The sequence below is a fragment of the Rhodnius prolixus genome, unplaced genomic scaffold, assembly GCF_049639745.1.
Source record: "Rhodnius prolixus isolate KJV_2025 unplaced genomic scaffold, Rpr scaffold_10, whole genome shotgun sequence".
Taxonomy (NCBI): Eukaryota; Metazoa; Arthropoda; class Insecta; order Hemiptera; family Reduviidae; genus Rhodnius; species Rhodnius prolixus.
The window spans coordinates 11117863-11132895 of NW_027411615.1; the positions used below are offsets into that span (position 1 = coordinate 11117863).

The 15033-nt window shown below is 30.7% G+C and overlaps 1 protein-coding gene across 6 annotated transcripts in view; it reads left to right on the plus strand.

Annotated features, from left to right (window-relative positions):
- LOC141456979 (uncharacterized) overlaps positions 1-12082 on the plus strand; it is a 300169-nt gene extending 288087 nt beyond the window's left edge. For 5 of the 6 annotated variants that reach the window (XM_074133421.1, XM_074133426.1, XM_074133422.1 and 2 more), the window contains 7 exons: positions 2128-2344; positions 2609-2910; positions 3064-3512; positions 4272-4552; positions 4645-4743; positions 4970-6703; positions 9369-12082. In XM_074133421.1, the coding sequence (XP_073989522.1) occupies positions 2128-2344; positions 2609-2910; positions 3064-3512; positions 4272-4552; positions 4645-4743; positions 4970-6703; positions 9369-9511 (3225 nt within the window). In that variant the 3' untranslated portion in view covers positions 9512-12082. The remainder of the gene's footprint in view (positions 1-2127; positions 2345-2608; positions 2911-3063; positions 3513-4271; positions 4553-4644; positions 4744-4969; positions 6704-9368) is intronic. The other variant, XM_074133425.1, reaches the window with a different exon arrangement.
- Positions 12083-15033: the final 2951 nt, after the last annotated feature.

Here is a 15033-nt window from a genome sequence, read left to right on the forward strand (position 1 = left end):
AATTCAGCTTTTTTTTTTTCTTTTGCAAAACAAACCAATTTCTACTCACTTGCCACTTGTCACAGATAATTTGTCTGCACTGCTTGAGCACAGAATTTAAATATTAAATCTTTATGCTTAAAAAGTTGAAAATAATTTATAGTTGAGAATTCTCTACAGAATCAAGCAGTGTGGCTTCAAAGTGACATCAGTTTACAAGGGAGTACTGATGCATTATTCATATAAATATATGTAGTTTTGTGTATGAAAATAAAAATTAAAAAAAAAATAATAATAATCAAAAATATTCACAAAGCATGCAATCACTTAATTTTTTCGGAAAATATATCATTATTTAATCTATTGCCATGTTATAATAGTATAATTAAGTTTACTCGTATAACTGATTAGGGAATGCTTTATTTATTTATTTGTTGACATATTGTTAATACTTTATTCGAATGTAGCATAAATTATTTTGTACAGTAGTAATTAATTATATTTTTAAATCAACTATATATTCTGACAAAATGACAGTAAAAGTCATGAAGATTTTAGTAGTTCCATTCATTTTTATTATTATTTAATTTTTAAGTATCAGAATTTAATTTTAATGTTTATTTAAAAATATTCCTCAGCTTAAAACTGCATGGAAAGCTGATAATATCTAATTATTTAAAAATCTATTAACTGACAGTCACTATCGAAAAACTTTGTGTAAGTTATTGTTTCAACTGTTGTCCAAATTATTCCTCTTTGTTCTTTAAGTTATATCTTTTAATGCTAATTTTGTATTTTGCCACAGTGTGTTGTTGATGAACTTGAAATTTAATTCCAGTTAGTGCCAGCTTTAAATCAAAACTGGCCAAAAAAATTGGATGAGTTATTTGAGTTGATAGTACTCAAGTAATGGCCGATTCCAACATTCCAATCAGGCTTTGTCAAAATTCATATTTAGAAACCCTTCCCTTGCTCGTTTCTTTCTATTCCTTGTAATGTATCCTTGATCTGTCATAGGAGACATACAACCTCTATAACTTATACAACAATTTCACCAAGCCTTCTTCTGTAAATCACAGTGTTTGAGAGTAATGTTAAGAAAGCTTAAAAGAACAAATTTTTTTCTTTGAAAAGCGTTTGTTATAACCTATCCTTCAGATAGATCCAAGTTAAAAGTCTACATATTGAATTTTCTAAGTTTCTGTGAGAAGAAACTGGACCTCAGAAGATTTTTAACTTCTCTAGTAATGGTGTTCAATTCACTTAATCATAGATTTTTTAGATTAATCTATCATAAGATCATGAAGACTTGGTAGCTAAGAGTAACGATCTGATGGCATCTGTAGTGCCAACAATGCAACAGATTAAATAACTTATTCAAAATAATTTCTTTTAAACAGTTTCAATAAATTATACCCAAATATAAAACATGTTTCACGCTCTGTTGTATGGGTGGAGCCCAAAGTTTTAAATATTAATTTCTGTTAGGCATTTCAATTATTTCCTAAAAGGCATTCTGACTGAACCTAGATTCTGCTAAAGAGAGTATGCTCTCAATGTTTTGTTCGACGAAGATTTCATAGTAAATATATTAAATAAGCATATTCAGATTCTTAGTGATGAAGGTGTTGTAGAACATGATACTTAATTCACAGTCCTAAATAGGTATATAAAGTTGTATAATTTATGCTAAATTCGTTTACAATTAAATAATTCTGTTATATTTCTATATTTATTTTTCAAGCAAATTTTATTTACACTAACTGAACTTATTCAAAATAATTCTTTAACGCTAATGTTATAAATTCATTATTTAAATAAATAACTTTTTTTAAAAAAAACCTTTCACCGATAATCAGAAAGGAGGAATTCTCCAGCTCACAGCTTTCAAAGACACTCTGAGTTCCTTCTGAACGTTTTAAAATAACAATTTTTGTAAGAGAAATTACTAGATAATAGTTCTGAAAAATGTTTAGTTTTCAGTTCACTTAATACTTTTGTTTTTTTCTATAATAATTATTTTAATACAACAAAATTAATATAATTTGATGAATATTTACAATATTTTTTTCTTTTACAGAACTCTCTTTAATCAGGATCATGTTACTTACCAGTAAATGTTTACTAATTAATAATATTAAATTTTAGGAACAACCAAATGAGACCAAAGATCATAAGATTGTTAAAGAGAGTTCGCAGTATAGTGTGGACAATGCTCCAATGACTGATGAACCGAAGGAGAAATCTAATAACGGAGTAATTAATCTATCTTCACCAGAATCAGCGTATTCCACTGGTTATTCTACTGACGGAACATCACCGGGAGCTTCAATTCCACCTGAATACTACATTAACCTGAGGACAGGTACAAATATTCTTTTTAAAAATAGTTTACATACAGATTAAAGGAAAGTGAGATTGATCTAACTTATCACATTTTCTGTGAGTACGTACTGTGTTCTCTCAGTAATGATGATTTATTAAAATGTAGTCATCTTTTGATACAAAAAATCTAATTAGAAGAATAATTGTTCCTAGAACTTAAGATGGCGATAAGATAAACTTTCTCATCAAATTTTCCTTCACTCCAAGAAAAAATATCTAATATCCTTCATTGTAATTGTTTCAGGAAAGCATTACGTTCCAGCAACTACGGGGAATACAGGGACTAGCGAGTCTGTGCAGTCTTGCACGGCTGCATCCAGAGCTCACCAGCAACAGCAACTTCATGTAGTTGCATATGCCAATGGGCCTGGCTCAGGTAGTGGAGGACCTCCTACTCCTAGTTCAGCTCGTCGAAGAAGAGAAGAGGTAGTTATTAAACGTAAAGTGAAACCAACTTCACATGGATTACCAGAATCATCAACTGAGGAAGATATCGCTGATAGGCCTTCTAAGCCGACGCCTATACATAAGGCTAGTACACCCAAGGTATGTTTAAACTAACTTAACAATAACAACATCTTGCTTAAGTTTCATGATCATAAAATATGAAATGTTAGTTAATTTCCTAGTAAACATAAAACATTTATTTCTCACAGAAGAAAAATTTATTTGTTAATTGAAGTGGATTTTGTTTTACAGTCACAACGCAAAGCGATTCAACAACCAATTAACTGCGTGGCTCATAGACGTACTGAATCATACGATGAGAGTCACAATTTTATCATTAATGTCCTACCTCCAAGTACAACAAACGCGGAAAGAGATTCCGAAGGATCATCTTCCACGCACACTGGAGGTTCATTGCAATGCACATCACCATACCTATCATCCGCTTCCCCACGTCAACGAAACAGAATCCGTACTAATCCTTGGCTTGGTGCTAATCTTCAGACGGATAAAACAAAGAATTACTATTCACCTGGTGAAACTTCTTCAACCGTGGGAAGTTCTAGTACGTTATCTTCAGGTGGATACAGGGATAGGATGAAAGATGATGTGACACCATTTTCACCGAAACCAATTGATCGTAAACTCGAAGATATTAAAAATCTTAACATGATTCGTAGTGCTACTTATGTTACAAGTCCGTGAGTACTTCTTACAAGTTTTATCCATTTGTGTTCATAACATTTTAACAGATTAATGAGGTCATTAAAATAAGGCACAAAATCAAATCAAAGTCAGAGTTAGCAGAATTTTGATATTCAACGAAATTAATCGTTCTTGAATTGCTTAAAGTTTTGAAATCTGTATAAAAACAGATTCCTGTATTTTCCCATCTTTTAATAACAAAAGCTATTTAATGAATCTTTCCCATTTCATTCAGAGAAAAGTGAAATTTCTATCCAACTCTCGTATGAAACATTTTTGCAATAATTTCTAGTGTGTACAAGGCTGTAAAACACAAAGAGCCGTGGCTATGTTTCAGGCGGCGCAAATTATTACTTATTTTTGCTAAATAAAATTGGATTTATCTTAAAGCATCCAAAAATTTCTTAAGTGCTGGATTTTACCAATATTTCTTTTTTAGTATTCATGTTGTAAATTTTATGTTCGATACAGCTTTTTTATTGTGTTTTTGCTTGAAATCCTTAAAGCTTTACTTAGAGCGAACAGAAGACTTGAATTTCGCCTTAAAAAGCATATAAACAAACCATTTATTTCTATTAACTGTTAGGGATAAATCCTGGTTTCAAGAATATATGTTATTCTTTTTGTTTCTTTACAGCAACATTATATTGAATACATATCTTTCTCCAATTGTTTTTGTTCTTTCTGCTTTATTCTAAACTACTCTTTGGAAGGCAGTAGCTCATGTTATTTTTTTTTTTTTTTTGAATGTGCAGTTTGGTTAATGGTAGGAGGCCAATAAATGCAGTGACCACTTGTTCTCCGCAACCAAATAGACCATGCCGCCATACTCGACCAGATACTTCATCCTCATCTTCCGCACCTAGTTCAGGCTCTGATGATAATCACCACGGTAATACAAGTGATTTCTCCGATGACGATGTAACATTGAATGAAATGCTTGGAAAATATGATGAGAGTTATGTGTATGAAAAAGAAACGGATATACTCAGCGATAGTGATCCAACCGATTGTGAAGAACAGCATGATTACAATGGTAAGGTTTTGGCTATGTTTATAGTTGTATGATAGTTTATTGATTTAAAATTAAATTGATGGTGCCAGAAATATGCTGGTCCTTTTGTGCAGATAATTCCAGTCTCCATGCCAGTGAACAACAAGACGATCTTGATTTTATTGACACTGGATCTATAGCAGAGTTAGCTAATTCTGATACTGAATTCCCAGGTATTGGCATGCCAATCAAAAACAAACAAACAAATGGAATCAAGTTTTCTCTTTAATGATGCTTTCATATCTTGATCCAGTTTCAAGATCTTTGCCTCTTTCTGATTTGTTGTTTTCTGTGTTTCTTCTCTTCTTCTTTGTTTGAGAACTGTGTGGCGACACTCGTTTTCAAAACATAATGGGTAGTTTTTGTTTTAATTTTTTTCTTTTTTTTTGTTTGTTACAGATAAAATATTAAACAAAGGTCATTGCACTTACGTGAGTGCAAACCACACTCCGGAAGCTTGCAAAAAGCAGTGCTCTAGAACACGAAGGCAAAGATCCAGTGGAGGTGATGGAAGTGCACCATCTTCAAGAGGGTCCAGTCTAAATAGCAGAAGAGTTAGAAGAACCAGCTGTCGTCAGAGAGAAGAATTATCTGACATAACCCCCAGGAGATACAGGAAAAAATACAGACAACCATCAAGAGAAAGAAAACCAGCCTCAATTGAATGCATAACAAAAGATCTGCCATCATCTCCATTGCCCCAAATTATACCTAATACAGCCCGTTTGCCAAGGCCGTCTCCATCAAATGAAGTGGTTGACAGAAAGAATGTTGAACAAGGAAGGCACATTAATTTGAATAGAGTATTAATGGAACGTCTAATCCACAATCAACGCAGTGGCACAAGAAGTGCTGATGGTACGCCAGTTTCACTAAGAAGAAATGGAACTCATGAGTACAATGGAAAATATTTAAAAAATCCGCATGTTTCAAAATTAATTAATTCTAATTGCAATTTAATAGAAAAAAGAACTAGTATTGAAGACAGAAATGTATCTAAAAATGAAATACCTTTATATAAAAAGAGATCAAACTCGTTGACTGGATATAACGCCATTAACCCGCCAAATGTACCCCCGAGAAATCCCGTCCGTATAGAAAATAACAGTATTGATAAGGAAGGTGACATAAAATATCGACAATTAATACAAGAAGCTGAACATATTTTAGAAGATTTCCATGTAAAACCATATCGTGCTGAGTACATGTCACCTACACTGAGCACCAAATCAGCAATTTTACCAAACACAGAACCAATATTTTTACCAAATAAATTTCCAGATGAAAGTGTTATTAATTCACAAATTAATTTATTAGAAGAAACAATAAATAATAATCCAATACCGAAGATAGAAAACGATGAAGGTATATTTAAAACAATATCGAAAACATTAGAAAAAATTATTATTAGAAATTCTGATTCAAAAAGAAACGATAAAAATGGTGATACTTTGAAATTGAAAAAGAAAAATTGTAACAGATCAAAGACTCCAACAAATGCTGTTCAAACATCACCGCCAAAACCAAACAATACTCTACCACAGAATGCATATTGCATAGAACATGATTATGTAAATAATCAAATTCCTGTCGACAATACACAATTCACAGATAGAAATGACAATCTTTACAGAAATACATTTGCTTTCAGTCCACGCCATCGTACACCGACTCATAACTCAAGAACACAATATAAACCAAATGGATGCACTGCAGGGGATAAAGAACATTTTAAAAATACCAAAGGTGTTGATATAATACGTAATGGTGAATACAGTCCAATCAATTTATCTCCAAAAATGTCTCAAATGAATGGCGTACACAGAAACATACCAAGAAATACATTGACCGTTTGGCAAGAGAGAGCAATAAATGAACAACAAGATGGAAGTCCAAACAGAAAACTTTTTTTGAGAAATGATATTCCTATTAAACCACCATTGGTTCCATTTAAATCTTTTGATCTTGGAAATAAAATTGCTATAAATTCAAAATATTGCCCACAAAGTGAGCCAGTTAAAAGAAAAGTTTATGCTGGTAGTAATACGTTTGGTAAACTTCAAAAAACTTTGATGAGAAAAGAATCTGAGAAGGATTACGGCGTCGAAAACATGTCTACAGATGCTCTAAGAAGTATGTAATTTTTATTTTTCAATATACTTTCTTTATATTTAATGTTACAGTTGTGCTAAATATAATATAGCTTATAGTATTTAAATAGCAATTTAACAATTTAATGATTCAATGGTTAAATGGCTAGTAGTGCAGTCACATGAAATATCAGCTGAAATTCTTAAATAAAATTATATTAAAACGTACTGGTCGTAAGCGCTTTTGAAGCAAAGAAAAATGCGAGAATAGAGCCACAGGAGTAGATAGAACAATTTATAGCTCCTGCCTTTAATAATATTCTTCTATATTAACAAATTTAGAGATAGCCCTGTCAAATTAGGGTTTATACTTGCAATGAAACATAATAAGCTATAAACATAAATTTGTATAAATCTTTGTTTTGGCATTTTATAAGATGGCTCAAAAGTCTTTTAGGACTTCGTGCGCGCGTCATCGGAAATCAGTGGTGAAAGGAAACAAAATCGGTTTTTTATTAATATCTTGTTTCTTTTGCTCTAAATGACTTTTAAAGTTATTACAAAAGTTGTAGAGCATAAAATTCTCTATAAATTTAGTTGTATGCAATTTTTAATACAATCAACCGTTCTTAAGATAGGAGGAGCGAAGAGTGAGCAGAGTGTGGTGCTTAGCCATAACATATGTGTAGTATCGTTAGGTCAACTATGTAATTCAGTACATATTACGTTTTATAAAGTAAAAAAATGTAATTATTAAGAAACCTTAGTTCCTTAGTTGTTAACGAATAATTAGTTATAGTTATAGATATTATTCATAAATAAAATATCGTTTGATAATATTTAGTAAAATTACATTAAAAACTAGCTGTACCCAGCCACGCATTGTTGTGGCTCAGTCTGGATAAATGGATTTATTCTGGACGATGCAAGAGCTAAGGCTGTGATTTTGGGATCGAATCGCTGCCAGAATCAATCTAATTAGAAACGTCTTACCAGTTCTCCTGGTAAGAAAAAGATTTCTCCAACCCCATTGTTGACAGTTTACTGTTGACTACTATCAGTTGTATTTTTCATGGCGCTCGCTTCTTGTTTTTTGAATAGTTTTAGTTCTAAGTTCTTGGGAATAAAATACTGGCCAAAATATCATTTTTAAGGCCTTGCTACTCTATTTTATCTCAACTCGTACAAGAAATTCACCTTGATGAAAATTATATGGCCAGAGAGCCTCTGTAATTTAATCAAATAAATATTTAATAATATCCTGATGATAGTCTCATACGCTGTGTGAGACTTTGTGCAATAGTTTCGTTATTACTATTCAGTTATATATTTTTTGTGAACTACTAGCCATATTTCAACTATTGTTTCTCCTTGAACATTTATACTTATTATTAGTTACATAGAGTAAACAATAATTTATTAATAATTAAAAAAATTTAAAATATTTGCATGGTTGTTTTTTATATTAAACGTACACTCTGTATTAAATAAATAAGTAATATTGCTATAAGCTATTTTATTCGTTTCTTAGAATTTTCTAAGGGTTTCAGCATGATATCAATGGTGTTTTTTGGTTTTAGTTCTTCTAGGTCTATATCTTCGCAAACTATTTAAAGTATTTCCTTCTTCTTCTTCTTTTAGAACTTAGAAAGACCGTCGTTTTTTTGCAAATTCGATAAATAGAAATGGTTTTCTTGCAAATCATTAGTAATCTTCTTATTTTTATCTTTAGCACTTGGCAAATTAACTTCTAATTTACTTTGGTGCTGGTTATTTATAGATATCATCTGAAGGAAGCTGCACAAATTGAAATTGTCAAAATTGGTTTTGAATATCTAATTGGAAAATTAGAAGTATCTTTAGTACAATAATATCATAACCCCTCTCGTTGAGGATAAAATAACAAAATATTGGATTCTTTTTATACTTCTCAAACCTGGAACGTTTTTAGGGAATCTGTGCAATAGAATGCGCTGTTTCCCTTGCTTTTCGCAATGTTGAGGTGAAAATTTTATGATTGAGTTATTTCACTCTCTTCAAAAGGGACTACCGAATGTTTATCTGCTAAGGTTTTTCAATTGTAATTATTCAAAGAAAAATCTGTTAAAAATCTACATTAACAAATAAATTTTGAAATGATCTTAGTTTTGGAAATAAAGAAACATAGGCATTCTTTTAATTTAGGAATCTTTCCTTGAAGAAGAAATATATTATCCCTTGATTTCTTGTCAAAATTCTGAATGCAATGGAGTTCTTTATTTTTAACTACTCAGAAGTAAACTAAGGGACCATCAATTGCTACATTTAAACTAGGAACTATAAACTAGATTGTATTAAGCAATCATCACCAAGTTTGTTGATAAGCTAAATATTGGTTGATCATTTAAGGAAGGAGCTTAACTATCGTATAGCATAAAGCTTATTTGCTATTTAACTATAATTCAACCAAAAATTAAAACGCTATTAATTGATGTTTTATTTTTGCAATTAATAAGCTTAATTTTTTAAAACAAAGGTGCTTTAGAACGTCAAAGTGAAAAAAAAAAATTGTTTATTATGTATTTTAAGATGTCTTTTGACGGCAACGATACATAAAAATAATTTAATATCTTTGTGTGTATTCTTTCTTTTGTAAATTGTAAAAACTGGAATTAGAAATATCTACTTTTTTTTAACTTTTATCATTTTATTTTTTTGCCTCACTTTAGATGAAAATACCAATCTAAAAGAGAAAGTTGCCCAATTAAGGCGAGAAAGATTACAAGTTGAAGCAAGAGTTAGAGAAACACAAGAACAAATAGACAGGTTACGACTTGCCGATTCTTCTAGTCATTGTTATGAAAATGTGTAAAGTCATATGTAAAATAAATAAGATTGTATATAATTATCGTGTATTATATTTAAAATGATAATTACTAAATTCTCATTTGTTGTGAGTCTTATTTGTTAATGTGCCTAATAAATTAAATGGATAAATTTATAAAAATACATGTAATATACGATTATATCGCAAGATGATATCCGATGATAATTTACTACCATTCTCACGAAATGTTACAAGAAAAAAAAAGGTTGTAAAAAAGTACAGATTTGTAAAAACTACACCAAATTATAATTGAATACAACCGTATTATTTTTCAAAAATGTTTTTTATGTGTATGGAATGAACAGCAGATCAAGAATAAACATTCTGTATTAGCAATTTATAATATATTTTAATTATATATTAAGTAAATATTGATTAATATTGGAAACTCTGAACAAAAAATATATACCATGTAGGTTTTATTTTTTATTTTTAATAGAATTTATAATTTTATTGGTTCAATTCTTTAATCAGTTTTGTAACTTTGAAGTCACATCCGAAGTAACCATTTCTTTGTTTCTCTACAGCAAATACACCTTGGATCTTTGATAAAATGTATTCGATATATTTGGTAATCTTAGGAAACATTGATATGTTGAACTTACAAGTGGACCATCTTTTTTATCCAATCCCTTTCAAATTAGCTATTCCATGCCGTCCATTCCAGTTATGAGTGGATGCTGATTTCTCAATCGTGCTGTTTGATTACTGCCTTAATAGCAGTTATCGTCTTTCAATGAGTAGAGGTGAACCACGACCTTCCTAAATCTGACGAGTGGATCAAACATTCGTTTGGCACAATCGAGGAAATTATCAGATAACTTCTCTCATCTCAATACTACTTCAACAAGAATGTACCTCTGCGAAAGAGAAGCTACGTCTTTGGATAATGATCATACTATGCTTTTTAATTTTTTTAAAAAAAGAAGTAATGTGTTCTGCTTGAGTATCAAATTATTATAGTGTTTGCTAATCTTAAATCGGGATCACACTCGTTACAAAAAGAAATATCATAATACAGAAGCATTCTTCTCAGATGATGATAATAATAATAAACTTATACAAGGAAGGTATTAGGTCAGTGGTCAGCGAACTGGTTTGCGCAATCCTGTGTTCCAATACACCTGCCAATCCTTACATTTTTCTTATTCTATGAGCTTCTTACAGCTCGCAGTCCGGAGATAGACAGTGTTGATGACCTAACTCATTTCCATTACAGCTATCTCCTTTTTTTTTTTTTTAATTCAGACAACTTTTTAAATGCTCGGAACAAAAATTTTAATAAGCAAACTAGGAACAGCAAAAAAAAAAAAAAAATTGGTGTGTACTTCAAAGTTAATTTTTTTTAATTTTGAGAAGTTGTTAATTGTTAATATTTATAAGAAGAGTTACGTTATTCTTCTTTATTTTATTTATAAAATAAAACAAACTGAATTTTTTAGGTTTTAAGTGAATTTTCATAAATTTGGGCACATAATCTACTCATTAATAAATATAAATGTATGTTTGACAAAGACAAAAAGAACTTACAAGTTAATTCCCCCAAAATATAGTAGAAAACGTTGCTGAAGTAAATATTGTCCGGTAGAATGACATTAAAGATAGTTTCTTTGTATTAGCCCTTTTTAAATTTATGTAATATAGATTGTAGCCAAAGAAGTCATGTTATCAGTAATAGTTAAATAGATATTTCACTTCCATCAGAGAAGTTAAAGTAGTTAGTATTAAACCTAATAGTTCTGATAAATCGTATTAAATACAAAAATAATTATTTCTAGTTAAGTAGTATTATAGAACACTTGTTATAATGCACACAAATTTTATTTCCAGTGTGGTGTTTTTAGGTGAATAATTAAAATAATAAAATAGTTATCAAACATTTTAGTTACAATAATAATTATTATTAAAGTTTAAATGATTATTCTTAATAATAGCCAAAGATTAAAGTAGATAAAAAAAAGAGTATAGAGGTTTTAGAGACTGTAGAAGTAGCTTGTTTACAAATGTAACATTTATACAAATAATAAACGAGGACCTTAAACTTTTAAAAAGTGTCAAACTATTACATTATATTTACTATACTATATGTTTTTATTTCAAAATTAAAATAAAGTAAGATGTTTCCCATATTTGTGCAATAATTGTATCACCAAACAAAACTGGTTTCACAAACATTCAGTGTGATAGTGTGTTCTTTAATTTTTTTAAAAGAAGAAAATATATCCCCAGTTTATATATAATTCTTACCATTTTTTATTTTGTTTGTACATTTTTAAAGAGAATAATGTACATAATTTTATGATGATTTATTTAAATTTCTGTAATTAATATTTGTAATTTTAAGTTTAATTTAATTTTATTTATTTTTGTTTTTTACCAATGAATGAGGCATTCGCAGGATATTTACTTAATAATAAAACATTGGCACAGAGATCTTTTATTGAATGTTTTATAATATAATATAATTGTTAATTTTATTGTTTCCTCAATAATTGTAACCAATTTATTTGGAAAAAAAGAACAGGAAAACTAGCAAATAAATAATTTCAAACACTATGGTTTTAATTTTTCAAAGCAGAAAAAAAAGGAATAAATGAGTATTTTTTATTAATTACCTAAGTGAACAAAATGGAAGGATTTCTGACAATGAAATTCTTGTAAATAATTAAGGAACATAAGTTCACAGTAAAAGCAGAAGATTGCAACAAGAAAAACGATAAATATTCCTTGTTTAGAACAATATTGCAAGGGAGGTGAGAACTGAGCCGTCGAAGATTTTTGTGGGTGAAAAAAATTTGAGAATATCGGGTTCGATGAAATGTCTAGTACATAACACTATTCCTCGAAAACACTAATAGATCTACTGCGATGATCGCCGAAGCTCGACAGTAGACAGATGCAAATTCCTCATCTATTTCCTACTACTTTTGTTAATTATTAATTCTATACACAGCAAAAAGAACTTTTTAAAATCAATGCTACCATTTGTGATCAATTAGATTCTTATCCACCTTCATATTCTCTCATGCAGCGTTAATAAGCAAGTACGAATTAGGCCAAGTTGATGCTATTAGTACGGTTAGCCTGACTTCAATAACTTATTAAGGTAATAGATAAAAAGAATTAGTTTCAATGCAAGATCGCTTATTTATAAATAAATTTTTGCCTATACAAAGTATAATTAAACTTAAATAACTGGTATAGAGGGGCAGGTGTCGTTTAGTGGTATAAAAGCGTTCATTTATAAGTGGATGATCTGTTTGTGTACCTACTTTATTTGTTAGAAAAAATGTTAATACAGTAAAGTATGTGCTTCCGTTCCTGTATAAACCTAATTGGTAGTTGATTTAGAAGTTTCAATAGTATGTGATTTCTTTACTATACCAATATTGAGTGAATAAATAATTTATTAAATAAAATAATAACTGGTACATTAAAGTTTTGAGTATAGGCAACTAATCGCCTAATTTTTCAGGCGGAGCTTAACGTCCATCTACCATTTAGGAATCGTCAACTTTTTGAATGAAAGTACTGTTAAATAAATATTCTATGAGGTTCGCAATAAATGAATTTTTAAAATTCAATTTGAAACCATCCATTTTAAATAAAGCTTTATAAGCAAATATGTATATGTGATGAGATTTATAATTTTATTCGGACAGTTCTTCCTATTTTTGAACGGGTGAAATTAAGGTGCAACAATGTGTTATCATTTTTCCTAAAGCAAGAGTAGTACGAGGTGTGTTCAAAAAGTAACGGGAATTTTTAAATTTCGCGGGTTTGGAGAGTTTGATTGTAAAATTTTTTTTTTTATTATGTTGGTACACATGCCCCTGAAGTACGATAAAATTTTCAGTAATATTCATTGTTTACTTCTTAAGTGGCAGCCGTTAAGGTTAGACGTGTTTTTCGAGCTTGGCGATTTTTGTTTGTTAAAAAAAATGGATCAAAGAATTTGTATTAAATTTTGCGTAAAAAATGAAATAAAGTGTAATAAAGTGTGTGAAATGTTAATAAAGGCATATGGTGAGTCTGCTATGAGTAAAACAAGGATTTACGAGTGGTATAAGCGTTTCCAAGATGGCCGCGAAAACGTTGAAGATGACGAACGACCTGGACGTCCAAGCACATCAACAACCGATGAAAACGTGAAAAAAGTGAAAGAAATGGTTATGAACGATCGCCGAATCACAATCAGAGAAGTCGCTGATGATGTTGCCATATCAATTGGCTCATGCCATGAAATTTTTTCGGATGTTTTGGGTATGAAACGTGTGGCAGCAAAATTTGTTCCAAAATTGTTGAATTTCGAACAAAAACAGCGGAGAATGGAAGTTGCTCATGAGTCACTCAATGAAGTCGACAACGATGCGGATCTACTGAAACGTGTTATAACAGGTGACGAAACATGGGTTTACGGATATGATGTCGAAACTAAGGCTCAATCGTCCCAGTGGAGGCATTCTGGATCGCCAAGACCGAAAAAGGCTCGACAAGTGCGGTCGAATGTGAAGGTTATGCTCACTGTGTTCTTCGATTTTAATGGCATAGTGCATCATGAATTCTTGCCACAAGGTCAAACAATCAATAAGGAGTACTACCTACAAGTTCAACGCCGTTTGCGTGAAGCAATCCGAAAAAAACGCCCGGATTTGTGGCAAAACAATTCATGGATTTTGCACCACGATAATGCACCTGCTCACACTTCATTGCTTGTTCGTGAATTTTTGGCCAAAAACAAAACTTTAACGATGCCCCAGCCTCCATATTCGCCAGACATGGCTCCATGTGACTTTTTTCTATTTCCAAACATAAAGAGAACATTAAAAGGCCGTCGTTTTACAAGCATAGATGACATTAAAAGCGAATCGCTGAAAGAGCTGAAAGCTATCACAAAGATCGAGTTTCAGAAGTGTTTCGAGGATTGGAAAAAGCGCTGGCACAAGTGTATTGTATGCGAAGGGGACTACTTTGAAGGCGACAATATTAATGTAGATGAATAAATAAATATTTTTTTCAAAAAACGAAAATTCCCGTTACTTTTTGAACACACCTCGTATATAGCTTTTGCAGGTAAGTAAATGGCAGCGTAAGTAGTTTTACAATTTAGATAACTTTTTTTATGAAATTCTTACAGTTTTACTTCATCAAAGCAATAAGTTTCAAAAGTTATTATATAATAAATAAATAATATTACTATAAATATAAATAAAAGTTTAAAAAAAAAATCTATTTTCTTTGTGAGATAAAAAAGCCTAAAGTGGAGTCTTGTGCCATCTTGCGGCAACAGTTTAAACTACTCTTCTCTAATAGTTCTAACCAATGCCGCTAGATGGCATAGACTGGCACTTTCTTATTACTAGCAGCAATACAGTCCTTAATTTCTTTTCTTTTTTTCCAATTTAACCCTTTTATTGCTACTGACATAACTCTGGCTTAATGTTAATGATAATAAATTTTCGTAGAAGTAAACTACGAAAACTTGTGTGACAATGGTGAGTACCTAT